At 42.5% G+C, this 24,311-nt stretch overlaps 1 protein-coding gene across 7 annotated transcripts; it reads left to right on the forward strand.

Annotated features, from left to right (window-relative positions):
* Positions 1-14,731: 14,731 nt before the first annotated feature.
* On the forward strand, positions 14,732-20,005 carry LOC148032061 (cold-regulated 413 inner membrane protein 1, chloroplastic-like). Of its 7 annotated transcripts, XM_087682688.1 has the most exons (8): positions 14,732-14,952; positions 16,010-16,059; positions 16,141-16,328; positions 17,122-17,280; positions 17,553-17,648; positions 17,739-17,803; positions 17,962-18,031; positions 19,628-20,005. In XM_087682688.1, the coding sequence occupies exons 3-8, from the start codon at positions 16,153-16,155 to the stop codon at positions 19,800-19,802; spliced, it is 741 nt and encodes a 246-aa protein (XP_087538814.1). In that variant the 5' UTR covers positions 14,732-14,952; positions 16,010-16,059; positions 16,141-16,152; the 3' UTR covers positions 19,803-20,005. The 7 variants fall into 7 exon arrangements, with proteins under 7 accessions (XP_087538814.1, XP_087538810.1, XP_087538809.1 ...); XM_087682684.1 differs by having other exon boundaries at positions 16,010-16,328; XM_087682683.1 differs by lacking the exon at positions 16,010-16,059.
* The last annotated feature ends 4,306 nt before the right edge of the window (positions 20,006-24,311 follow it).

Consider the following 24,311-nt stretch of genomic DNA (forward strand, 5'->3'; position numbering starts at 1 on the left):
GCTAAAGCCATTTAAGAGAACTATGAAAGTAAGAGTGGGTCTGCTTCAGGATTATCATGCTTGGAAGGTGATATATTGTCAATCACACTTACATGGAAAGACAAAAGCTTGAAGGGTCTATTGGGAAAATTGGAAAATTCAATGGGCTCTTTGTGGGTTCACATGAAAATTTCAGTAATTACATAAATATATAACCCTTGCTTGGTGCAACTCTTTTGGACTATTCATCGATTTAACTAGTTCTTTTTGAGAGAGTTATAGGATTCCACTCAAGTGTGAGGATTCTTAGGCGCTTGTTCCATGATGATCTTAGAGAGTTGGTCACACACATTTGGAAATCTAGACCTTTCTTAGTTGGATGGATAGCTAGAGAATTGGATGAGTGTGCATGAGAGATCAAGTCTTTCAAAGAGGAGGCCATTATAGGGGAAATGGCCTTTTGGAGAGGCAAAGGACATTGCAAAGGGAAGAGAAGAGACATCCAAGTTGTAGATGTGTAGTTGAGAGGATGCATATTGCTTGAGCTGAGATTGATGCCATGAGGGAAGATCAAAGTACATGTTTCATGGAAGAGCTTCCTTTTGGAATGAGTTGAGAGAGAGAGCTAATAGAGATGACGACTTTTGCATGATAGCGTCAAAACTCTCTAGAAAGGATATATAAGAGGTAGGAGAGTTGATGGGTCCATTGCACAGTGCCCTCTAGGTGCACGGTAGGTGGTTATAGAGTATCACCCAACTTTGCTAGTATCCATGACTAGACCCTCAAACTATGAGATGGATAGAGAGACATGATGATAGAGCACTAGGAGACATTACCACATAGTGGAGACTAGTCACTTTGTTGGGAATCACCTACAAGATCCTTGCAATTGTATTAATTGGGCCCATTGATACTTGATATTATCCATCTCACTTAGATCATCTTGGTGTGAGTGTGGGAGCTTTCACTCAACCGCCAAGACCCATGGACAGCTTATTGCTTCAAGCGTTCCAAGCTGAGCACTAATGGCTACATCTCACATAGCCAACATGCCATCCATATCTACGGGTGTAGTGAGCTTACCTCCCTGCCGATCGAGTTACCTCCTCTCTCGCGCACTCCGGTAGCTCCACGATCCAAGTGCAAGCTTCAAGAAAGCTCCGTCCTCAAGCTCCTCGCTCCAAGCTCCATTGCCGCAAGCAAGAGAAGAGAAGAGAAGTGAAGAAGAGAGGAGAAGATGGAGAGCTTCTCCTCCTCGGTCCCTCACCTTCACACACTCACTCCCTCACACTCTCACACTCCCTCTCTCAAGCACAAGCTTAAGCAAGCAAGAAGAAGAAGAAGAAGAAGAAGAGGAGAACCACTTTTGGCCACACACAAGAATGAGCTTCTCATTCACTTTTAAACTTTATATACAAAACCCTAAATCCCTTTTGGGTGGTCATTCCCTTATCCCCTTTTTTACATGGCTGGCCATGGCCTAGGCCCTTTTTCCCATTGTCCTCCTATCTTCCTAGCTTCCTTTCCACCACCCGTCTACATTTACAAATTGCACGGGTGAGAGCCCGTCATTCTTAAATTAAATCATGGTGCGCCTTGTGCTTTTTTACAACAATATAGACTTGCACATTTTCTCATGTGCCTTTTTCCTTGATTTAGGACTTTTCTGCACTTCTTGTGTTTCCAGATTCTTCTTGGCGCGCCTTCGTCTTCTGTTTCACTTTTGCCTTGGCCTTGTCTTCTGCTTTAGATTTTCCATATTTTCCACATTGTTTGTCTGACAGTTAATATTACCCCCTCCTAGACAAGTGTCAGTCCCATGGCACTCACCGTCATAGGTAGCAGGCTTTGGCATGCACTGAAGTCGTGGGTGGAAGGGATATCTATGGTTGCCGTGGACGAGTGTTGGTGGTGGTGTGGAGGAAGGTTGTTGGGGGCACGTTGGTGGCTGGTGGTAGGGTTGTTGGAGTTGGTGCTAGGGCTGTTCTTTGTTGGGGATTGTACTGATGGCCAACACAAGTGTTGGTTTGTTGGGGATTCTGCACATGATGATTCTTGGCGGGTTTGTAGGATGATAAAGGATAAGAATTTAGAGTTGAGTGTCGATGAAGAGCGAACGACACTTTTGTTGGAGTCTTCAATACATGCAATTGAAAACCTCTCATATGTGGTCTCTCCCTAGGGGTAGTGCTAGTCTTCTTTATCATGCACAAGGTGTAGTTCAATTAGTTTGGGAGACAAGTCGAACTCTAAGCAAGCTAAGAGTATTGTCCTGCACTTGAGGACCCAAACTGTATATATATTTCTGTACAGATATTATGTGAGTGCTTGTGCATACTTAGATATTACGTAGTTAGAAGACCGCGGGCTGGTTTCTTGTAACAACGTGTAGATGAAGCAAAGTTGTCCATGTTGAGAAGTACACATGAAGGTGTATGATACATCCTTTGCGTTGTGACAGCACGATGGAGCATAATCGAACACATTAACACTACTAGGCTTGTTCGATGAGTACGGTGTACTTTTTATGACCATTCGTGCGGTGCTTACTACGATCGATTGCAATGATACTAAGGCAGAGTGCAAAAAGGAATCGTGCAAATGGGTTAGGATAACAGGTCTAACCATAAGCGAGACAAGCTCCCTAGGTATGTCCTACCCTTGATGTGCCTTCACCAATTGTGGGGGATGTGTAGAGGGCTAGGGAACTAGGGACGGAGCCAGCCGACCAAGGTTACTGGGCGTACCTAATTTGAGGACCCCTAGGTGTCGTGCTGCGATTGTGAGTGCTATTTTTTTTTCTTTCTCTTAAAAAAAAAAGGGAATAACCTGAGTACAACCATTGCAATACGTTGAGGCTATTAGCCTTTCAATGGGTTGGAAAATGTTGAGATTCGAAGGCTCTGGAAATGGATATTACAGCGATGATTTGTTGCCCTGGCCTTGTTGCTAGAGAACTTGTTGTTGAGATGGGGAGATACACTGGAGATTTTGTAAAACCTCTTTGTAACATGCGATGTTGGTACAATTGAGGTAACAGCTGCCGTGAGTACCAGGTGTAGAGTTTGACCCAGAAGGAGAGAGTTGCCACTGATCATGATGTGGGCCATGCGATGTGGATGATTGCAAGGGTGATTTTCGCTTCCGGCGGTGAGGCTTCCGTCATGGCTCTTGTGAGGTTGGTGGTCTTGGGGTGACTTGGACATTGAACACTTTCGTATAAAGACGTGTATCGTCCTAGATCCACTTGACACTTCATGAGAGTATATGCAAGTCGCATGCATCAAGTATAACGAACAGATGCAACACAACAAGATATTACTTTATCAAAATCCTATGGTGCTGGCTGCGATGCATATTTCGGCACTTGTTAAAGACGTGGGAAATATTAATAGTAGGTAAGGGAAGTTTATACAGGTGGAGAGCTTGCCCCTTTATCCATTTAAATACAAAAATTTATGGTAGGATGGCCTTTGTTAAGCAGCTTATACAACATAGGGGCTACTCTATTTGTACGAGGCGGGGTGAGTCCGGGTGGTCGGGCGACTGGGGCTGTGCCGGTGAGGGGCTCCTGTGAGGCTGTGCGAGGAAGATATCGGCCAGGACCCGAATGGTGTAGTCCCTAACTGCAACTGTTTCTAGAATACTTTTAAACAATGCATCAAATTCCTGCTTGTCTCGAGTTGCCCTCTCCTCTTTCAAGCACCTGGTGCTCACGCATCTGGTGGGGGCTTGCACGGCCGGTGTTGCCACACCCCGTGTGCTCCCTTGAGACCTCGTCCTCTTGGCTTGGGGAGTTTTCGGTCTGCATCTTGGGCAGTGTCGTTTTGGGCCTCTTTTCGGCGCGTATCTCTTCAGAGTAGGCACGTAGCGTTTTGGTGGGGACGCTAGTGCCTTATGCTCCCTCCGACGGCGGAGAGCTTCCTTGCAGGCCAGCTGTACTATGTGGTCCATGACTGCTATAGTAGGGGAACCTGCAAAATGTGAACCAAGGGTTAGGCTTTGAGGCAGGATAAAACTATTCGCATGGAAGGGATTACACAGTGGGTTATTAAGCGTATATGACAAGGAGGGGTGAGGTGAGGTATGCAGTGTTTGTTGTAGAAGGACGGCTCTCGTGATGATGTTCATTTTGCCTCCAGCCATTAGCAGATCTTGGCTTATGCTAATCGGAAAGGGGAAAGGTGTATAGAAAGGGACGGTGCCCCGTCTACACCATCAGAGATGTTGGTCGGGGCTTCCTATGGCGGTAGTGAGGGTTGCATGCCCTCCACCTGGAGCCAGGAATGGTCACACGACTTCTAAATGTGTGGTGAGAGGAGGACCTGAGGAGCTCAGCTAGTCAAACCCAACTCTTCTCCCTGCGCTTGACTATCATTGCTTATGTGTGTTGTTATTATCTATAGAGGGTCACAAAATTCATTGTTTATTTATGTACATATTTACAAATCCATGTCACTTCATGAGGATAAAAACCAATTGTAGAACTCCGGAGGAGTGTGGCATACACATCCAGTACTCGTGGCAGCTTACTCAATAACGATAGATATTTTGCAACATCGAGTAGCATGGCACCTTGTCCGAGTCTACTGGCAACATCTAACTCCTCCTCAGTGAGAACCTTATCAGCCAGAGAGTTCTCTTGGCTAGTTCCAGCTAAGTTCGTACCCTGAATGGCAGTCACTCGAAAGGAAGTTGGTGCCACATACGTTGGGTCTCTTTGAGATCGCCATTTGGCCAATCGCTCCTCTGAGACTGTCATAATTTGGGCTCCTAGTTCGGCCATTGCAACACGGTTTTCAACCCAACGCGAATTGATTTCAACCCTTTGATTGTCACTTTAGTTTCTCTATCTCTAAGAGATTTGGTTGGTAGAGCACATCATTGAATGTTACAGTTAAGGGTAGTTTGTCGGCTTCCTCGTTAGAGGTGAGTCGCATGCGTTCATGCAGAAGCCTGTCATAGTGCTCATCAAGATGTTCTTGCTCTTCCCAGGATAGGGGGAATGGCAAGTATTCTTCAAGCTGCTCCTTAGGGAATGCACCCATGTCCACAAGGACGTAGACATGTGTAAATACTTTGAGCTTAGCATCCAACTCAGTTAAGCATTCTGCGACACTTCTATGTTCAACGAGGGCTTGCTCGGTTGCTATCTCATGCAAGGTTCTAGGAGTTTCCCTAGGCTTTAGCATAGCTAGGGGCTCAGGCTTAGATGAGCAAGATTGGTCAACGCTAGGATTGCTTATGCTCTCGGGGTTTGTGCGTTTTTCTTGAGGTTTTGCTACTATTGTGTCATGGTTCTCCTCGAATGCGACTAGTATAGATTTGTCACCTTGTTGTGACAGTGTTGTATTCACTATTGATTAGTCAATGTAAGTTCTATTGTCGGTGGATTGAGTATTGCAAGCAACCACTGATGATGATGATGGTTGCTTTGACTTATCAAAACACATGGATGTGTTTGAGGTTTCACTGCTGTTAGGGGAGATGGAAATGGGTTCATTGGTGGATGGGCCTGATGTTTTATTTCTCAGCTCTTCAGTGCTCTTGGTTTCAATCTTATTGGCGTCTACCACCACTTGCAACTGCCGTTGTTTTTGTTGTTTTGTCCTCTTTTTCTAGGGGAATTGCAGTGTCTCCTTTAAGAACTCAGGACCTTGAACTAGGTCAATCGTTGGTGTGCTTGGTTGGGCCTTAGCACTCTCTTTCTTTGGTGTGCTCTCATGGGACTTAGCTGCGACTTGCTGAGCAGCCTTGCTAGGTTGATTGGTCAGATGCGTCCTCTCCTTGGCCACCTCTTTGAGAGATTTCTCCTCAAGCCTAGGCTTTAGGTGCTTTGGAAGTGCTAGAGGTGTCAAGGATGTTGGTTGCGATGCCTCTTTTGTGGGTGAATTGCAAAGGACGTATTTAGCAAGGGGTGTCATCACGGCCAAAGGCTGTGACTACTGTGATCCATGATTGGAAGTAGTAGCAGCTAGTTCAGTGGACTGGCTATTGTTAGTAGATTGTAGTGTCAGGTCCTCAGGCAGATCGGAAGTGGTTGTGTGTTTTGTTGCCCTTTGAGCATTCACTTGTGCAGATCGAGCCTCAATTGATCTAGCCCGGGTGGGTTGCACAGGCATGTCTTTGGGTCGAGAGCTATGGGTGGTGTCATGTTTCACCTCTCGGACATTTGGAAGCTTAGTTAGAGATAGAGATTGGGATGTCTTTGGGTCGAGAGCTATGGGTGGTGTCATGTTCCACCTCTCGGACATTTGGAAGCTTAGCTGGAGATAGAGATTGGGATTGAGCAGCTGCACTTGACGAGACTGCTGTTGTGCTTCCTGTGTCCGTTTAGGTAAAGAGGGTGTAGGAGGCTTGGGACTCCTAAGTGGCTTTGACACTGGCTGGAAGATTTGCTCATGGCTGCTAGATGATTTTGCCATTTGCTTTGTTGAGCATTTAACCTTGCCACGAGTAATGTTGTGGCTATGATGCCTATTATCCTCTTGGAAAATCAAAGGCTCCTTGAGCACTAGTGGTCTTTATGCACGCTCAATGGTTACATCTGACATCTGCTTATTAAGCATGCTAGGCTGAGACTCTACCCTTCGAATAGTCCCGGTTGGTTTCTTGATTCCAACCGTGAGGGGCTTGGTCACTCCAATGTCTTTGACTCGAGACTTGGTTTTTCGTTTAGATTTCCTCCTACGCTTCTTTGCTCTTGATACGATTTGGCCTTCAGCTGATAGAGGAGGTTTAGCAAGGGGTTTTGGTATCCAAATCCATCGATTACCTGCGTAATACCCTTGAGTACGTAGCAACGCTTTGGATATCCATCTCGGCGTTGTGTTGGCTCTCCATCGATGCCTTCGTCTACAAGGCTTGGGCTTCTTTTGGGGTCCTCTACGAGATTTGTAAGTCCCAAGCCCGTCCTTGGCATTGTCTCCTAACCTTCTTGTTTTAAGCATGGCTTCACTCACTGGTTCTTGTTGTTCAACCTGTGCTTGTATAAACTCTTTCAACAGGTCCTTGCTCTCATTACTAGGCTCGCCTGTTATGTCAACACCTTCCTTGCCTTTCCCTCGAGATTTGATGAGGTCACCCTCGCTAAAGGTTCCGACTATCCTCACACCCAGTAGTGTCAAGTGTATCCTCTATGCTAGATAATCAGCCTCACACTTGGTTGCCCTTTTAAAGGGTCTTCCAAGGAGGGTTTCCTTTCCGCAATTAGCACTATTTGGAGGAACATGAAATATGATAGGCAAGCTTTTAGTTTCAATTGTCACGAGGATTTTGCACTTCCCTATAAGTGCTTGTGGGTGTCCCCCGTAAGGACTAAGAGTTGCATTAGTCAGTGTGAGCTCTAGTTGGCCTAGTAGGGTCCATGCTTCATAGGTCAAGATATTAAAATCTGCCCCTTCATCGATGAGAGCATCGATAGTATGCTCTCTTTTTGCGGTGAGTTTGACCCTAAGATAAGCAGGCGGTACTATGTCTACATCTTCTGGGTCTTGGCTTATAAATTTAAGCCTTATGACAAACCTTGAGTCCCCAATTGTACGACCAGATGTGGATTCTCCACTGATGTCTTGGATCGTCTGTGCAGTACTATTCAAGGTGCATCTATCGTCAGGAATGTCATATCTAGTCATCCTCGCAGTTGTAGTCTGATGTTGCTTTTCACTTTGACTAGATGTAGTCTGAATGCAGTACATACATGTTTTTGCGGTGTGGCCTTTTTGCCCTTGTTGGCCAAATTGGCCCATTGAGGTTCTAGGATCTTTGTTTGTCTTTGTTCGGGTATGGGCTTTTGTTTGCTCTTTTGCAAGTGAGAATCCATGCTTGTGTAGAGCCATTACTACACTAGGGTCTAATTTGGAGGACTTGTCACGCCGTGCGTTTTCTCTCCAACCTAGTCAGGAGAGGTGCGAGTCTCCTCTGCAGGGGTTCGGGGGGGGGGGGGGGGGAGGGAAGTCCCCTCTGGCCCACATGGTCGTTACGGTAAATGCCATGCGTGATTTGAAGGACCGTTCGTAGCCAAATTTTGAACTACTTGCTCTAAATTTCAGCCCAGTGATCGATCTATGATATGGTTTTGGCTCTATATGGTCTCTCAGTTAGTTTCAGGGTCTACAAGTTAAAATTTGAAAAAATCCAAATTCGGCCCAACAAGTCCGAATTGCAAGGGCCGAATACCCAATTCGGCCTATCCGAATGGCTGAGGGCCGAATGAGAAAGGGCCGAATGTAGCTGGGCCGAATGTCAAATTCAGCCAATCCGAGTGCACTTGTTCGAGGGTCGAGTGGTTGAGTCAAGTGGGCCGAGTCAAGTGGGCTGAGGGCCGAGTGGTAAATTCAACCGAGTCGAATGTCAACTTGTCCGAGTGGGGTTGGGCCGAGTCGGTAGGGTCGAAGGCCGAATTTCAAAGTTGGTCCGAATGCTTCACTCGGACGGACCGAGCGGTGGGTGTTCGAGTTGAGTGGGCCGAGGGCTGAATTTAGACGCGTTCGAGTTGAATGATCCGAGTCGGGTGTTCTAAGTTAGGTGGTCTGAACGGTAGTGGACCGAGGGCCAATTCTGGGGCTCGGCCCAAAATCGTTGTCACTTGGATTGGCCGAACGCGGCGTGACTTTGGCCGGAACAACAATAAATCACTCGAATCACACGACTCAGGTCACGACCTATAACACACACCTCGAGATCAAAGCTATGGATGGAGGGGAAGAGTTGTATATACCTAGAATCAAACCCTCATGCCCTGTTATGACAACAGAAACCCTGATGCTTGTTTTTCTTCTTTTTCTTTGTTTTTTTCCTACCCTAATGCACCCAAATCACAAAGTAAATATCTATACTACTCCAACATGCTTTTCCAAATCCAAAAAACCAAAAATCTACTTGCTAAGGAGATCGAATACCTCTTCAAACTCCCTCGCTTCCTACCTATCTACCTCAAGCACCGGTTCGGGGAAAACCCTTCTTCGATGCTCGATTCGAAGCGCATAAGCACTCAAGGCTTGAATCCATTGGTCCCAGCAACGGAACCAAAATGTGGGAGCTTTTACTTAACTGCCAAGACCCACGGACCGCTTATTGCTTCAAGTGTTCCAAGCCAAGTACTAATGGCTACCTCTCACATAGCTGACGCGCCATCCATATCTACGGGTGTAGTGAGCTTACCTCCATGCCGATTGAGTTACCTCCTCTCCTGCGCACTCCGGTAGCTCCACAATCCAAGTGCAAGCTTCAAGCAAGCTCCATCCTCAAGCTCCTCGCTCCAAGCTCCATTGCCGCAAGCAAGAGAAGAGAAGAGAAGAGAAGAGAAGAGAAGAAGAGAGGAGAAGATAGAGAGCTTCTCCTCCCCGGTCCCTCACTCTCACACTCTCATACTCCCTCTCTCAAGCACAAGCTCAAGCAAGCAAGCAAGCAAGAAGAAGAAGAAGAAGAAGAAGAAGAAGAAGAAGAAGAAGAAGAAGAGGAGAACCACTTTTGGCCACACACAAGAATGAGCTTCTTATTTACTTTTCAACTTTATATACAAAACCCTAAATCCCTTTTGGGCGGTCATCCCCTTATCCCCTTTTTTACATGGCCAACCGTGGCCTAGGCCCTTTTTCCCATTGTCCTCCTATCTTCCTGGCTTCCTTTCCACCGCCTGTCTACATTTATAAACTGCACGGGTGAGAGCCCGGCATTCTTAAAATAAATCATGGTGCACCTTGCGCTTTTTTACAACAATATAGACTCATGCTTTTTCTCATGCACCTTTTTCCTTGATTTAGGATTTTTTTGCACTTCTTGTGTTTCCAGATTCTTCTTGGCGCACCTTCGTCTTCTGTTTCAATTTTGCCTTGGCCTTGTCTTCTGCTTTAGATTTTCCAGATTTTCCACCTTGTTCGTCTGACGGTTAACAGTAAGAGTCCGACATCTTTGATAAGATCTTTGCCTTTTGGGAGATGATTGCTCTTGCTCATTCCAAGAACTCGACTTTAAGAAGGCATATGATCATGTGGATTGGGAGTTTTCGGAGGGCACCATGCTAATGATGGGATTTCTAGAGCACTTGTCAAAGGAGTTGTTGCCCTTTATTCCTCAGCAACACACAATTAGGTCCTTGTTAGAGGACCAAAATAGAGGGATTTAGGAGCTAGAGATTAGTGAGACATGGATTTCCCTCTATATATAGTAGAGGCCATGAGATCTTTCTTAGACAAATCTACTAGTATTAAAGGCATAAGGTTGTCCATTCCTGAGCTCAAGGAGCTCCCTAATGTGAAGTTTACAAATGATACATGAGTTTATTTGGATGGGGATGAGAAAAAATTTAGGGCCTTCCCATAACAATTATGAAGAGATTTTGTAGAGTATCAAGTGCCTTAATTATTTGGCACAAGTCCTATTTTTGGGTACCTGTCACTAGTAGAATGGCAATGATATGAACATTTCGCTTGGGTTCCTATTGTGACTTTATTGAGATAACTTGGATGCTATGTGGAGATTGAGATTACCCTAGAAGCAAGAGTTGACACCTCTTCTTTGAGCATCGGATACAAGCTCCTTTATCAGAGCTCATCAAGGCTTTCATTTGTAGGAAGATCAGGGGGGTCGTGAACCAAGTTTTTGTTGTGATCATGTGGTATGCTACTTGTTGGGCATTCTCTCGCAGCCGTGGCGGAGTGGCCCGACCAAAGCAGAGGTGGTTTGGGGTGTCATTGTACAACCTAAATCTCAAGAGGCTTGGGAATCGTAGACTTTGACTTTGCTATGGAGGCTTTAGTTTGTTATAACTACACCAGAGAAACATAGCAATGTAGCAAGCACTCAATCTTTATTAGGACCAAACACTTAGGGAGGAGTTTTGAGGTCAGATTTGCAACTACTATCATGAAAGCATGGAGATCTATTTCATTTGGTCTTCATCATCTATCATCAACCATAGTTGGAGAAAAGAGGAGGTGACCTCTTCTATCTAGACACTACTTGCAATAAGAGTTGGGCCAGAAACTTAGATAGATGACTTACCTTACGTGGCTAAGGTTTCCTTAGTTAAAGATTGTTTTACATTTCTAGAGGTAGAGATAAAAGGGCCTTAGGGGTGCTAAAAGCTATGATAGAGGTTGTGATGGAGGGAGTACCTCCTAAGTGAAGGACATGGACAACCACTTTTCAAACTTAAGTTAGTCTTTGCTCTAGAGGTGACATTCTCCTTAAGGTCATTGTGACTATTAGAGACAATATATTTTGTTTCATGGTGGAGGAGGATGGTCGTCTTCAAAGAGAGAACTTGGATCAAGCAGAGTTCATATGATACTTTAGAAGAGGGTCAAAGTCATGGCACATCGCGAGAGGAGGTGGCACATTGATCTAGAACCAACCAACCAATTTCTTGATAGATGAATGGCAATGTTGGTGCCTTATCAAAAGAGGCCCCTTCAAAAAGTACACTGGAATCCAAGAGAGTGGGTTTGGAGGGATTCATTTCTTGATAGGCTGTGTGATGCGGCCTTTTTTTTGCTAGACTACCAGGCTTGTGGGATTTTCTAAGAGCTTAGTAGGTCTAGAGGAGAGCCCTTAGGATGGTCTTTCATGGCATAATAGAGAGCATGGTAACGTGAATAGAAGTTAAATTTGATCATGATGTAAGTAGGTGTTTGTTACCACTTATGATCTCTTTCAAGAGTATTAAGCATTACAACCGTTGGTGTTTGTTACCACTTATGATCTCTTTTAGGAGTATTAAGCATCACAACCATTGGTTCTATAATGGTCCCTACTTAGATAGATGCAAATCAAATATTTGTCAATTGTAATTTCCATGGTTAAAATTTCACATGTTAATGTTATGGAGATAAGGCCTCTCTTCCCAAACTTCATAGCAACTGCATCATTCTTAGGGTCTTGCTATCTCTTAGCCTTGTTAGCCACTATCTTGATTTAGTGCTTCTTTTCAAATACCTCACCTCTATTGTAGGTGCAATAAGTGATTCTAGTGCAATCATCATCTTAACCACAAAACTTAGTTTATCCAAAAATTGGAGACCCTTATTGTGCAATGTGTCCACATTAAAGACCATCTAATGCAAGAATTTGCACTAGTAAATGCATAAAAAATACAATAATTTGCATAAGAAAATGCATTAAACATTACCGCATTTAATATTCCTGGAAATACTTGGATAGTGAGTTACTAACCAATTTTCAATTAATCTTCTTGCAAGGACCTAATGATATTCTAAAACTACATTTTCTTTTGCCTTGTCTAAATCATGATGTCACCCGTTGAAGACTAATATCCTAAGTCTATGTAGAAGGCTATCCAAATTGCTTATTGCATAATGAGTATCATGTAAATGAAGGATTCAATGAAGAGAATCAATTGCAATGGAAATTGATGTTACAAAAACTCTCATAGAGACAAGATATACCCAAGTTCTTTTGTTATAATATATTTGAATATTTGACTAGGTAGAAGATCATTGTATGAAGTTGAATTGTTACAAAATTGAACATCAAAATGTTCATAGTGCACAAATACATTAACAAGTGTGCATAAGTGTGTACTAGAGAATTGTTGTGTTTTTAAATTGACAAATAATAGATCAGTAGTTGTGAAGAAAGTTACTTGGACTTTTAGGGCTCTATTGTCAAAGAAAAGAAGAATTTCATGTAAACATATTATACCAAAGTTCCAAGTCACTAGAACAACCTAGTTTTCATGGTGCCACAAATATGCTTAATCATCATCTATGATTGTCTAATGAATTTCCAATTCATAATACCTCATACTAGTTATGAACGTTAGATTCTATCACACAATTATTTGCACTGCAAGTGGACATAACTAGCAAAAAGTAGTTAAAGCTAAGATAGACTTTGAGAACAAGAAACTAAATTGGCTTGGGTCTTTTCGCTTGAGTTATGTTTTTATGAAAACTTGAAGTCTATGCAAATGCAAAGATCCAAGCCCTTCATCAACCCACCTCTATAAGGTATTGGTTCCTAGCTTGCTAAAGGATGAAATGTTTAATGGTCATTTTGACACATTGTTTGGGGGGGGGGGGGGGATTTCTTTATGGAATAGACCATGCCAAGGCATTCCCTTTTTGTTACAGAATAATTTTTCTTAGCAGCGGAGAGCCGTTTTGCTGGCATAGAAAATAGACTAGAACCAACCATTGGTATTGTGTTGCATAATTACACTACATGTTGCAATATTTGAGCTATCCACAGAGACATGGAAATGATTTGTCCAATTGGGTCGGTTGGGGCCTTTGGCTGCCATAGCCAAGTGTTCTTTCTTTTAGTGTTGTTGAACTTTGGTAGCCTCTCACTATAAGTAAAATTAGTACAAATGTATGCATATTTTTGCAAGGCAGTAGAATGTTGTACATTATGGGTTTTCATCAGGTTCTAGACTACTCTTTAGCTTTGAAAAATGATCATACATAATGGTTGTACCCCTAAAGATTTGGTTCTTGATTAAGAACTACATTTGCATTTGCATAAGAACGCTCTTTTCTACATGTATGCATATTCCCAACTTCATAAATATGGAGAGTAAAACCATCTTATTGCTACGTTAAGGCAAAGAGGTTTCTGTAGCCTTTCTCATTTGACGACAAATACATCCATATATATTTTGTTTTATTGCAAAATTACCAAAATGCAATTCAAGTGTAAATTTACCCTCCATAAATTTCCAAAGAAATAATCAATACATTATATATTGGGAGTTCTGTAGATTGATATACAAGTTCCATCAATACATAAAGTGAGGATGTTTTTGTGTGGCATTATAGGTTGGCATGACAAAGAAGTTTATTATTTATAGAGATTGGTGGCCCTACTCTTGATGTATTCAACTTTAAGTATTTGTCATCTCCATTTCTCAAAATATCAAGTCTTGAAAACACATGAAGATCATACTTGTTGATCACACTATATTGTTCGGGGCGTTTACAAACATCCATCAACCTAGCGGACTGTTGCAAACTATGCATTTGCTACTAGATAGTTGTTGTACAACTGCCATGTCATCAACCCAACCATTGCATCCCCAAATTATTTGTGCAAGTAATCTATAGAAGGTTCTCATTTTTGAGAGGGACTTTTAGGTGGGGCGTATTTGTGTCATAGGCACATAGTTGCTTCTCACCTTCATGTTTACCTTTTAGTGGGGCATGTTTCTTTATCTTGTTGAGTGCATTTTTGATATGTGCATTGAGATGCCACTAGGGTGAAGGGCCAATTAAGTGACACCCCCCATAATAGGAAACAACATATCCCAATTTAGTGACAACTTTGTGGGATACACTTTCATATATGCACTCTTTGGCTTGTGTGATGATGCTCAAGTTGATATATTAAATTGGAAAAATCGAAGAAAGAATGCAGTATACACTTGCTCTGTTACGTAACATCCGCTAACAGTTGGTCCTCTATTGCTGCTAAATTGGTTCCAATTTGTGAGAACATCCAATTGTTGATAGGCTCAATTGGTCCCAATTGTAGATATAGACCCTTCAGATGCCACTGATAAGATTGGACCATTTACCACCCCAGGAGGGATTTTGGAACAAAGGTCCCATGCAACAGGGCCCTCCATAAAGCTGCTATATGGCACCTAACATCCAATAAAGTGGCCCACCCCCTGCGCGTAAGAGTAGCGGTTCAATCGAAAACTAGTGTTGCCTTGGAGGCATATTGGATGTGCATGCGAATGGGCGCCGCCAGGGGGGCAAATGGGGCAGGCACATCCACTGTGTGTAAAGCCAGCCTCAAAACAGGAGATTGGGGCTCAGATTCAGGTGGCATGTGAGAGCGTGACAAGTGGCCTTCGGCTCGAGTCAGCATCATCTCTCTTCATCAGCTCTCAACACAAGTATCGTACCATGTCCTCCCCTCTGTAGCAGTGCAGTCCCAGGTGTACTCCCACGCAGTCGCCCCTTTTGAGCTCCTTCTCAATACACAGGCCTTCCAAATCGCCAGGTGCAGATCAAACTCATTTTGCTTCAATGGATGGTTTTTGATCGGTTCATTCTGCTTCCATCGATGCCTTTGCTAGCTGAACATTTGCACTTTTCCTGCTCTTGCCATAAGACCGAGAGACTAAGCCTGCTAGATCACACTCACCTTGCTTGAATTGATCCTGTTTGGAGCTGATTTGGTAACTAGACCCAACTTGCTTTGCCATGTGGAAAAGGGGCTGTTTTCCCATGTTTTTCCCTATAGTGTTCAACGTCACAAGCTTCTGCTCGCGAGGCACCACATAGCTAGCTAGGTGCGGGTGGGGGGCAGGGGCTGCCGGGCTGGGGTGGTGTTCAACATCATGAGGTTCTGCGAGGGAGGCACCGGCACACCCAGCTAGGTGTGGTTGGGGCTGCCGCGGGTCCCCTGCCCCCATCACAACTAGCTAGATGTGCAGTCCCTCCCTCGTAGAAGCTCATGATATTGTCGTAATTCACAATGCTGGAATAACAGCGGGAATTCCGGGAAAACTTCTTGGGATGGTTTTGGTAGCTTAATTTTGCTTCCATGGATGCTTTGCTAGTTGAGCATTTGCTTTCCTGCTGTTGCCCTGACACTGAGAGAGTAATCCGACACTGAGAGAGTAATCCTGCTAGACCAAACTCCCTTTGCTTGAATTGATATTGTTTTGTAGCTGAATTGCTAGCTGAGCATTTGCTTTCCTGGTGTCGCCCTGAAGCTGAGAGAGTAAGCCTGCTAGATCAAACGTACCTTGCTTGAATGTGATTCTTTCTGGAGCTGATTTGGTAGATAGATCAAACTTACTTTGCTTGAATTGGTTCTTTTTGGATCTGATGTTGGCTTCGATCGATGCATTTGCTAGCTGAGCGTTAGATTTCCTGCTGTTGTACTGAAACTGAGAGAGTAAGCCTGCTAGATCAAACTCACTTTGCTTCAATTGATTCTTTTTGAAGCTGATTTGGTAGCTCAGCCTCTGTTTTCCTGCTGTACCCCTGAAACTCAGAGAGTAAGCCTGCCAGATCTAACTTATTTTTCTTGAATTTGATGTATATTGTAGCTGAGCATTCGTCTTGCTTCAAATTGGTTAGCTCAGCATTTGTTCCTGCGGTTGGTCTGCTTTGGTTTCCTGTGGATTTTGGTTCTTGAGACGTAAAGAGTAGACCTGCTCTTCAGCTTGCCTCTTTGCAGGTTTCTGTGGGTATGGCTCTCTTTTTGGCTCGTTCTGCACATGGTATCTGCAAAGCACCGCTTGCCTTTGCACCACTTTCATCGAGGCAAACCGAACGTTACACCAAGCATTCTGTAATGGCAGGAGGAAATCCTGTCTGCATTCCAGGATTGAGAATTTCTAGCAAGGCACCCCTTCAGTCCATAAGGTGAGTACTCAGGCAGGGAATGTAGGTACAATTTGTACTTGTCTATTCAGGAAATGGTTTGGTTCACCTGCGGACTTCTTGTGGTCTCCTTCCAATTTTACTGTTTAATTTGAGGCACTGCATGACTCATACAGAGATATTAAAGTGTATCTATCCTTCGCAATTCCCCTCCTTTCTATATGTTATACTGTAATTCTACGGGTGCGGTCTTATATCCTCCTCTTTTTTTCAAAGTCAGGATTTATGTAATTGGCTTGTTTAACATAATTATTCTTCTTGGAATGCTAGCTTGGCTTAATTTCACCTGGCCAACCCAATCCGATCAACTTGAGGTGATCCTGATGTCTCTGGTTTTTGATTGCAGTATTCCCAGTTGCATCTCCTGCATATCTTCAATGATGCCAGTTGAATAATGTGTCTGTCATTATTACCTTATAATTGATCGGTGTTATCTTGTGCAGATGATGCATTCTTCTTTGTCCACTATTTTTCTGTTGCTTGGTTTATGTCGCAAGGGCAAGGAGCTTGCCGATCAATCTGCACCTTCCATCCCTTCTGCTTTGTGATCTTGGCCAATCACATGGCTTTAATTTTATTCATTCTTCATGCCGCTCATAGAGCAAAGCCTGAGATAAACTGCATTATCAAGCAACTAGGATGCTGTTGGGACATAGATCTGAGCGGAGGGTTTTGGCCTGTTTATCTTCAACGTTTTTCCTTGGTGCAGTATGAAGGGATTCGTGACTCGTTTTTTGTCGTAACACGTGTATTGCCTGGTTGTGAGTACCTGCAGGTTCTGCTCATCATTCTTTGCTGATGCCAATCTTTTGAAGCTTCGGAGCAATGTTACAATCACAAGGGAAATGAGTTGTAAAGGCGGGGCTTGTACAAGCAGCTGCTCAGTTGCGCTCTCTGCTGATACACTCAGATGGATTTTCACCGGAGCAGCAGCGTAAGCTTGTGCTTTCAACTTATCACTGTTACTGAGAGTATGAACATAACCCACACAATTAACAATGCATTAATTCTATTAATATCTAAATTATACTCCGTACTGCCGACTGCCTATGTTATCCTGTTGTGGCTACAAGTGTATAGGTTGATTGTCTTCATTCTTGTTTCAATTCTAGCTTTTTACTCTCCCCGTCATTATTTTATCAGTTTTCTATGTGTCTATTCAATAATATCTCTGGACCACCATTATTTTGGGTCAAAATGATGCAGGTTGCTCATGGTGCTGAAAAACACTGCAATCAACAAGGCATTTCTGGTGCCCTTATTGGCATTGCAGGCGCCACGTGATGTTATTAGCTGGATCAGGTACTTGAGTGTAGAGATTTAGAATGGTTTTCTATTGTTGTGATGAAAATTCTCCAAAAAATGTACTTATGTGAAGTTTATCATTTGCAGGGGTGAATATGGCTTGTGGGCAGCATTCCTCGCCCTTCTTGTCCGGCTATTCTACTATATTCCTGGTAGTTTGCAAGGCTAAATTGGTTCTTTCTGCAAGTCTGAACTCTCTTTTATGTTCTGTTTAGCACATTGGAAAGCCAAATGAGATGCATTACATGGTGCAGGCTCAACGTGGTAAACTCCTTCCTCTTTTACTTGATGTTAACTATCCTTGTGGCAGGGGAACTGGAGCTTCCTTTGATATTTGTGCTTCTTGTCATAACTGCTCCCTACCAAGCTATGGATTTCAGGTGAACTCTACTTTCTGGGAATTAGTTGCATGTAAGGCTTATAATTTCTGGTAAAAATGTAAGTCCCCCTGCATAGCTTCGTGATGAATCAACAATGTCTTGTACAGAGACTACATAGTGACAGATGCCTGAAAATTAGTATACGAAGACAAAGTACAGTCACAAAACGTACAGATTCTGTGCATGTGTTAATGATCGCAAACTGCGTAGACACGGCAGATCTGATGAGGCCAAATACAAAGTAACTTGATGCGGGTAGTAGACCATTTTCGTGCTGCTGTAACATATGGTGGCTTGTGAAGTAGCACCCTGTTGCCGATGTAAGAAATGTCCTTTGGCAGGATGCTCGAGGAATGCAGACACTGGCCAGAGCTTTTGTGCTCTCAGCTGCACTGCAATTCGGCCAAGCATAGAGAGAGCTGGCTATCTAGAACTATTTGCAACTGGAATACCTGTAAGATTTATTTAGGAGTCGATTTGTATGGAATGAAAGGTAGCTCTCCACCATGTCCAGGGTACAATTGACTAAGAGGCCTGCCAGAAACTTACATGTACAATTGACTAAGAGGCCTGCCAGAAACTTACATCCCGGCATTTCCATCATGTTTTGAACATGCTGGTGTTTATGTATATTCCAGTTCTGAGGTTCATGTGTAACAGAAGGTGTTTATGTGTAACAGAAGATTTATTTAGGACTCTGAGGTTCATACAGATGTGTATAAACATCTGTCTCAGATGGGACAGGGCTTGTTCAACAAGTAAATGGGTTGAGATTCATAGGCGAGTGAAGTTTTTGCTTAGAGGTCAGGGTCTTCAATGAACTTTCTGAGGACAGGCCAATGCATATCAAACCCTAGCTGTTGTAGCCAAGACTCTGAGATGGGAGAGTTGCTCAAGAGAGTGTAGACATTTGAGAAAGCATGGTCTCTTCTAATGTAGGAATGCTCTATAAGATAAGGGGCCTGAAATGAAAAGGGTATGTTTTGATGGATGACTGCTAATCTACCCTCTCAGGCAAATGGAATCAGGCTCCTTGAATCTTTAGGTCATCAGCTCACCAGGCCTATCAATCATTAAGTATTTCATGATCCGGAATATGTCAATAGGATTAGGCTTTCAACAAATCTTAAACATATTTAATGGTCTAGAATTGTGCTAGATAAGTCTTGGTAACTGTGTAAGGTTGAAGATTAATCCTGATTAGTTTAACTTCTTGTTGTAACACTGAGAGATCAATGCAGGTTCAACTTATTAAAGTAGGTTAGGTTTTACTATGAGCAGTTCCGTAACCAGTCCAGCAGGTTTTGGTGTGGAGTAGTTTAGTATCTTCGGACCTAATCATATTTTAGAGGTAAACTAACAATATTAACAGTACTATTAAAAATGCAGACAAGATAGAACATGTCCAAGTACTATTAACAATATTAACAGTACTATTAAAAATGCAGACAAGATAGAACATGTCCAAGTAGTGTCTGTCGTCAATGCCATGTTAGTACAGTTGATGTGCACATAAGATACATCACATCTAAGGTATTTGAGCAGCAAAATTTATGGGGCTTGACTGAACAGGCAATTGGTTTTGTTCTCATGCAGAGGGACAGCTGCTGGTACTTTAGTCTGTGTTGGGGTGGCCATCTACCTTTTATATCAGCATTTCTCCAGAGCAGGGGGGTTGAAAGGATCCTTTCAAGAAGGCACATTCTTGGCGAGCTTGGCCATTCTTTGTCTTGTAGCTGTCCCAATCCTTTTCTTTTTCCAAGGGTTGTGATGCGAGTCCTTGTAGTAGACTGTCTTGTATGCTGTATGTCTTCAAACTCTGCACCAGATCTATTCTTCAAGCTGGCCTCACAAACTTGCAGATTGTATAATTTACTTCACACCATATGTATTATGATGCTGCTGTATGCCCCCCCACACTTTGTAGTTTTCAGGAGAACCGACTTTGTACATATTAAATTTGGCCTTCCCCAAGATTGGCGTACAATGGGATTCGTCAAAAATGAGGTTAGGAGGATAAATAGTGTATGGTTGTTGCTTGGTTCTAAGTCCTGTGAAGGAAAACCATATTATGAAGTGAAGTCTCATTGGTATAGGTGAATGTTGTGAGGGCACACTAGGGTTTAAAGGGAAAACACAGAGTGTACGAACATGATTGAAACAAAGTGAACTTGGACAAGAACACATTTGAAGAAGAATGAAAAATGAATGCTATAAGAGTGAATGAACTCTTAAGAGGAAGTGATACAACTGAGCGAGCTTGAGGTGTTGGTGGTTTGGTATGTATCATGGGCTTTAGTCACAGTGTTTTAGCTGTCAATTGGGCACCAGAGAGAGGCAGTTGGGAGGCCCATGTTAGGGTTTCTTAGTTGTCCTGGTCTCTCCCAACGCTTCAATATATGCTCCACTTCAGTCTTGGTGGTTGTATGGCATCATCTTGCATCCTTGGAGACAAGGAGACCGGAGGCACTTTTGCTGGTCATATCATTGTGCTAGTCTCCTGCTTGTATTGTACTGCACATCTCGTGCTTCAGTTTATGGATTCCATTGCTCATTCATGTGGAGTTTCTTGTGTTCATGTCGTCTTTTTGGGTCAGCATTCATGCTTCCAATCATTTGTGCCTTCGCACATGGCATGGAACGACTAGCGCTTGTTTGGTGGCTTTGTGCAAGGTGAGAAATTTTAGGTCTAAGCCTTTGGTTTTTTCTTCTGCTCAAGCTTTCCTTTCGCCTGGGCGACGTACTCTACTGCTGGGTGACCAACTTTGGGTGCTGGGTGGCATGCTTCCCTGTATGCAAAGCTTTGAAACCTTGTGTTTCAGGCTGCCAACTGGTCGTGGAGGGCTGGGACTGCATCGTTTTGGGCTGCCTTGCTGTTGCCTGCTGACCTGAAGACTCGCACATCTTGTGTTTGTGGGCGATATTATCTAATGGCTGGTAAATTTTGTGTTTTTTGCTGACTTGCATCCTTGCACTTAAGTGTTTTTGCCTTTTCATTCACTCTCGTTGCATCTCTCTCTCACTCCTATCTTCACCCACTCTCTTTGGCATCTCCATGTTCTTCTATTAATGACAAGCTTGAAGGCACTAACCATTCTCCTCGGATTGCTACGATTATGAGCTCTTCGGCTAATCCAATGCATGTGATAAGCCTCTCTCAATGTCCAACACATCAACAAATTGGTGAGGCCAGCAAACCCCACCACACTCTCTCAAAGTCCCTCTTTGGTCCAAGAACTTCAGGGATGCCATCATTAGAGCTCGAAAATGAATTCCAAGCTCACCACAATCTTGGTTGCATGACCAAAACCATAGTCAGATTTTGAGGATGGTGAAGTTTTTGGGTTGCCCTTGCCCTTCTTCCCTTCTTCTCAAAAGGCATTAGCTTCTTGGAATCCTTTTGAAGATGCCCCTTCTTGCCACAATAGAACCACTTCACCTCCTTGCCACCCCTCTCTATGGCTGCAAATTTGAGAAAATTGATGATAACACTAGAATGTAGCAGCCCATAGTTGATGAAGGCCATATACGCAAAGCACACAATAGTTAAATTCCACAATTGTAAGAAAAGAGCACACAGTAGAGTACATGAAGTTTCTAAGTAAGTGACGAATAAAGGTTATGGAGAATCAAAACTTTGATTATTGCAGATGATTACAATAGGTAGCTTACATCTCCCAACCATGTGGTTCTGTTAGGAAACTTCGATAGATAGCATTGAGCAAATAGGAGAGAGCAAAGGTTGTATATATGTGGGTTGACCTGTGTTTAATGGTTGAGATTGATGCGTAGAGATTTCTTGGATATCTAAAGAAGGGCCTCCTCCTCCACTTGATATCGTTTCCCAACAAACACCCATTGCGATGCATGATGACCTTCCTTTTAGCAGGGGTGAAGAGCTAGTAACCCTTTTAACTCTTCACTACACTCGATGAAAATACATTTTTGGCCCTTTGCCTCCCACTTGGTTCTTGAGGCATCTGTCACATGCACAAAACATTCACTTCCAAATATTCTAAAATGAGCACATGAAGGTTTCTTACTATTAATGGCTTGTAGAGGAGTCATCCCTTTCACATCATTGGTATAGCTATGACTTGGACATATTGTGTTTTTAGCTTTACCCCAAAAAATATCTCCAAAATTCTCCTCTTTTAGCATGTTCCTTTCCATCTCCACTGACATGATTTTTGGACTTTGCTATGTCTTTTTGTGGAGATGTATATGCCACAACAAGTTGATGCTTAGTCCCATGATCCTTGCAATATACATTTGAAGTGACCTAACCCCCTCTATTTGATTTGAGTTTCTTCATCTTCATGTTAGATTCTTTTACTACCAAAGCATATCATTGTTTGAATTTATGCAAAGGCTACATCTTTAGTCTTCAAAAAATATACCAGTGTCCTCCTATTGTAGTTGTTGATTACCATCATGATGAAGAGGAACCACCTAGAGATGCTGTGTTCATCTACTTACAAAATATTTATATGCATGAGCTTGAGAGGAGCTTGCACTTTGCTTACTTATTGTGGAAAGAGCTATTGATGCTGCTTGGCCATCTTGCAAGCATTACATGCATCTAATAAATCTATTATTTGAGGTAAATCTGCAAAATTGATTCAAATGTAAAAACATGTCTTTTAAAATTGGAATGGTCAGATGAACAAACCTCTTATGGCAAAGATTGCTTGTTTTGATTTGAGCTTTTGTAGTGTAAGTTGTGAATTGATACAAGTTTTTACTTTGATATGCCTTGTTGACAATTACACCATCTTTTGTGGTTTCTATACCATTTGTATCAAAATGGACCTTCATGTCACAATGAGTGATTGTGGCAACAAGAAGCCTCTCTTTATATTTGCCACATAAAGGACATCAAATAACTATTTAGTAACTCTAGCACTTGCAGAAAAGAAAATACCATTTGAGCTTATTCATGGGCATTTTACATCATTATCCACTATTGGACGTAGCAATGAATGCTAATCTTTTTTGATTGGTCATGTACCATGTGGCACTACTATCAATTATCTAATGATCATCTACTTTGAAGAGTGAATGATTTTTGGCAATATGTCTTCAATAATAACCCATAGTTCAAGCTCTATTTGAGTGCTATTGCTAAATTCTTTCTTGGCGATGTAGTGAATTTGTGTGCCATTCTTCTCATCTACAAGTTGCTTCGTACATTCACTCTAAATGTGTCTAGTCTTCTTGTAGTAGAATCACTTTATCATTGTTAGGGCTCGGATTCTACCGTTTATTTAGTACTATTTCATACATTAGTATTAGTATGCATGTAGTCTTTTGGGTTAGCATATGTAAAGCAGTCTTTATACTTCATACGATGTGTCACCTAAAAGTCAAGGCGCAAGTCCAAAACGTCAGGCAGTTGTATTTGAGGAGTTAGTTTTCTGATCATGAATGGAATATGACTGTGGGCAGTGCTCAAAAATGACTGCTGATGTTTGATCCTATCATTTTCTTATCGTGTCTTGAATGTTAATGTTATTCTCTTTCATGTTATTCAATCAATGATGATTATGGTGAACGAAAACAGTGTTATGTTCAACGATCAGTAATTTTATGTTACTGAGCATGATGTTTGCTCTGCATTTGAATGTATTTCTTGAATATTATGTGGAGATGAAGGCTAGAAATCTATTCAAGGAGTTTCTTTTCAGTACTGTTGTGTATTCAAGAACAATGATGTTTCGTGACTGTTATGGTGTGTTCGAAGGCCAAAACAATCATCATCAACGTCCTCTTTTGTTGAAGATGAGGAGTGTTTGCCAGAGTCCTTACCTTTACCTTTCTTTGTATTTGCAGAGAGAAAAAAGTAAGCTTCTCTTTATACTTGGTACATAAAGTAAATCTGATAGCTTTTTAGTAACTCCATCACTTGATAAAAAGGAATGTAGTTGAGACTACTACTAGGGCATCATTTGCATCATTACAATGTCATCTCCCACTTGACATAGTAAGGAATATTGGTCCTAGTGAGTGATGATTGGTCATGTGTTGTGTGAGACCACTATTAATGATCCGATGATCATTTTCTTTTGAAGAGTGAATAACTTTTGCACAAATATCTCCAATAACAATCCATAATTCAAGCTCTATGTGAGCATTGTTGCTAGTCTCTTTCTTTGTTGGTCTAGTGAATTTGCATGCCATTCTTCTCATCCATATCTTTCTTTCTTCCTAGATTCCCTCTGAATGTGTCTAGTCTTCTTGCAGTAGAAGCATATCATCATCATCATCTACCTTTCATTGT

This window comes from Lygodium microphyllum, chromosome 8 (assembly GCF_053477565.2).
Source record: "Lygodium microphyllum isolate KBCC chromosome 8, Lygodium_microphyllum_v1.1.10, whole genome shotgun sequence".
NCBI classification, from domain to species: Eukaryota; Viridiplantae; Streptophyta; class Polypodiopsida; order Schizaeales; family Lygodiaceae; genus Lygodium; species Lygodium microphyllum.

Excerpts from the sequence above, each read along its gene's own strand:
- LOC148032061 (XM_087682682.1), top strand. The coding sequence starts at position 15,997 with ATGTATATTGTAGCTGAGCATTCGTCTTGCTTCAAATTGGTTAGCTCA. Across the intron at positions 16,329-17,121 it reads GCACCCCTTCAGTCCATAAG|GTTCTGCTCATCATTCTTTG; the intron begins GTGAGTACTCAG and ends GAGTACCTGCAG. Across the intron at positions 17,804-17,961 it reads GCTATTCTACTATATTCCTG|GGGAACTGGAGCTTCCTTTG; the intron begins GTAGTTTGCAAG and ends TCCTTGTGGCAG.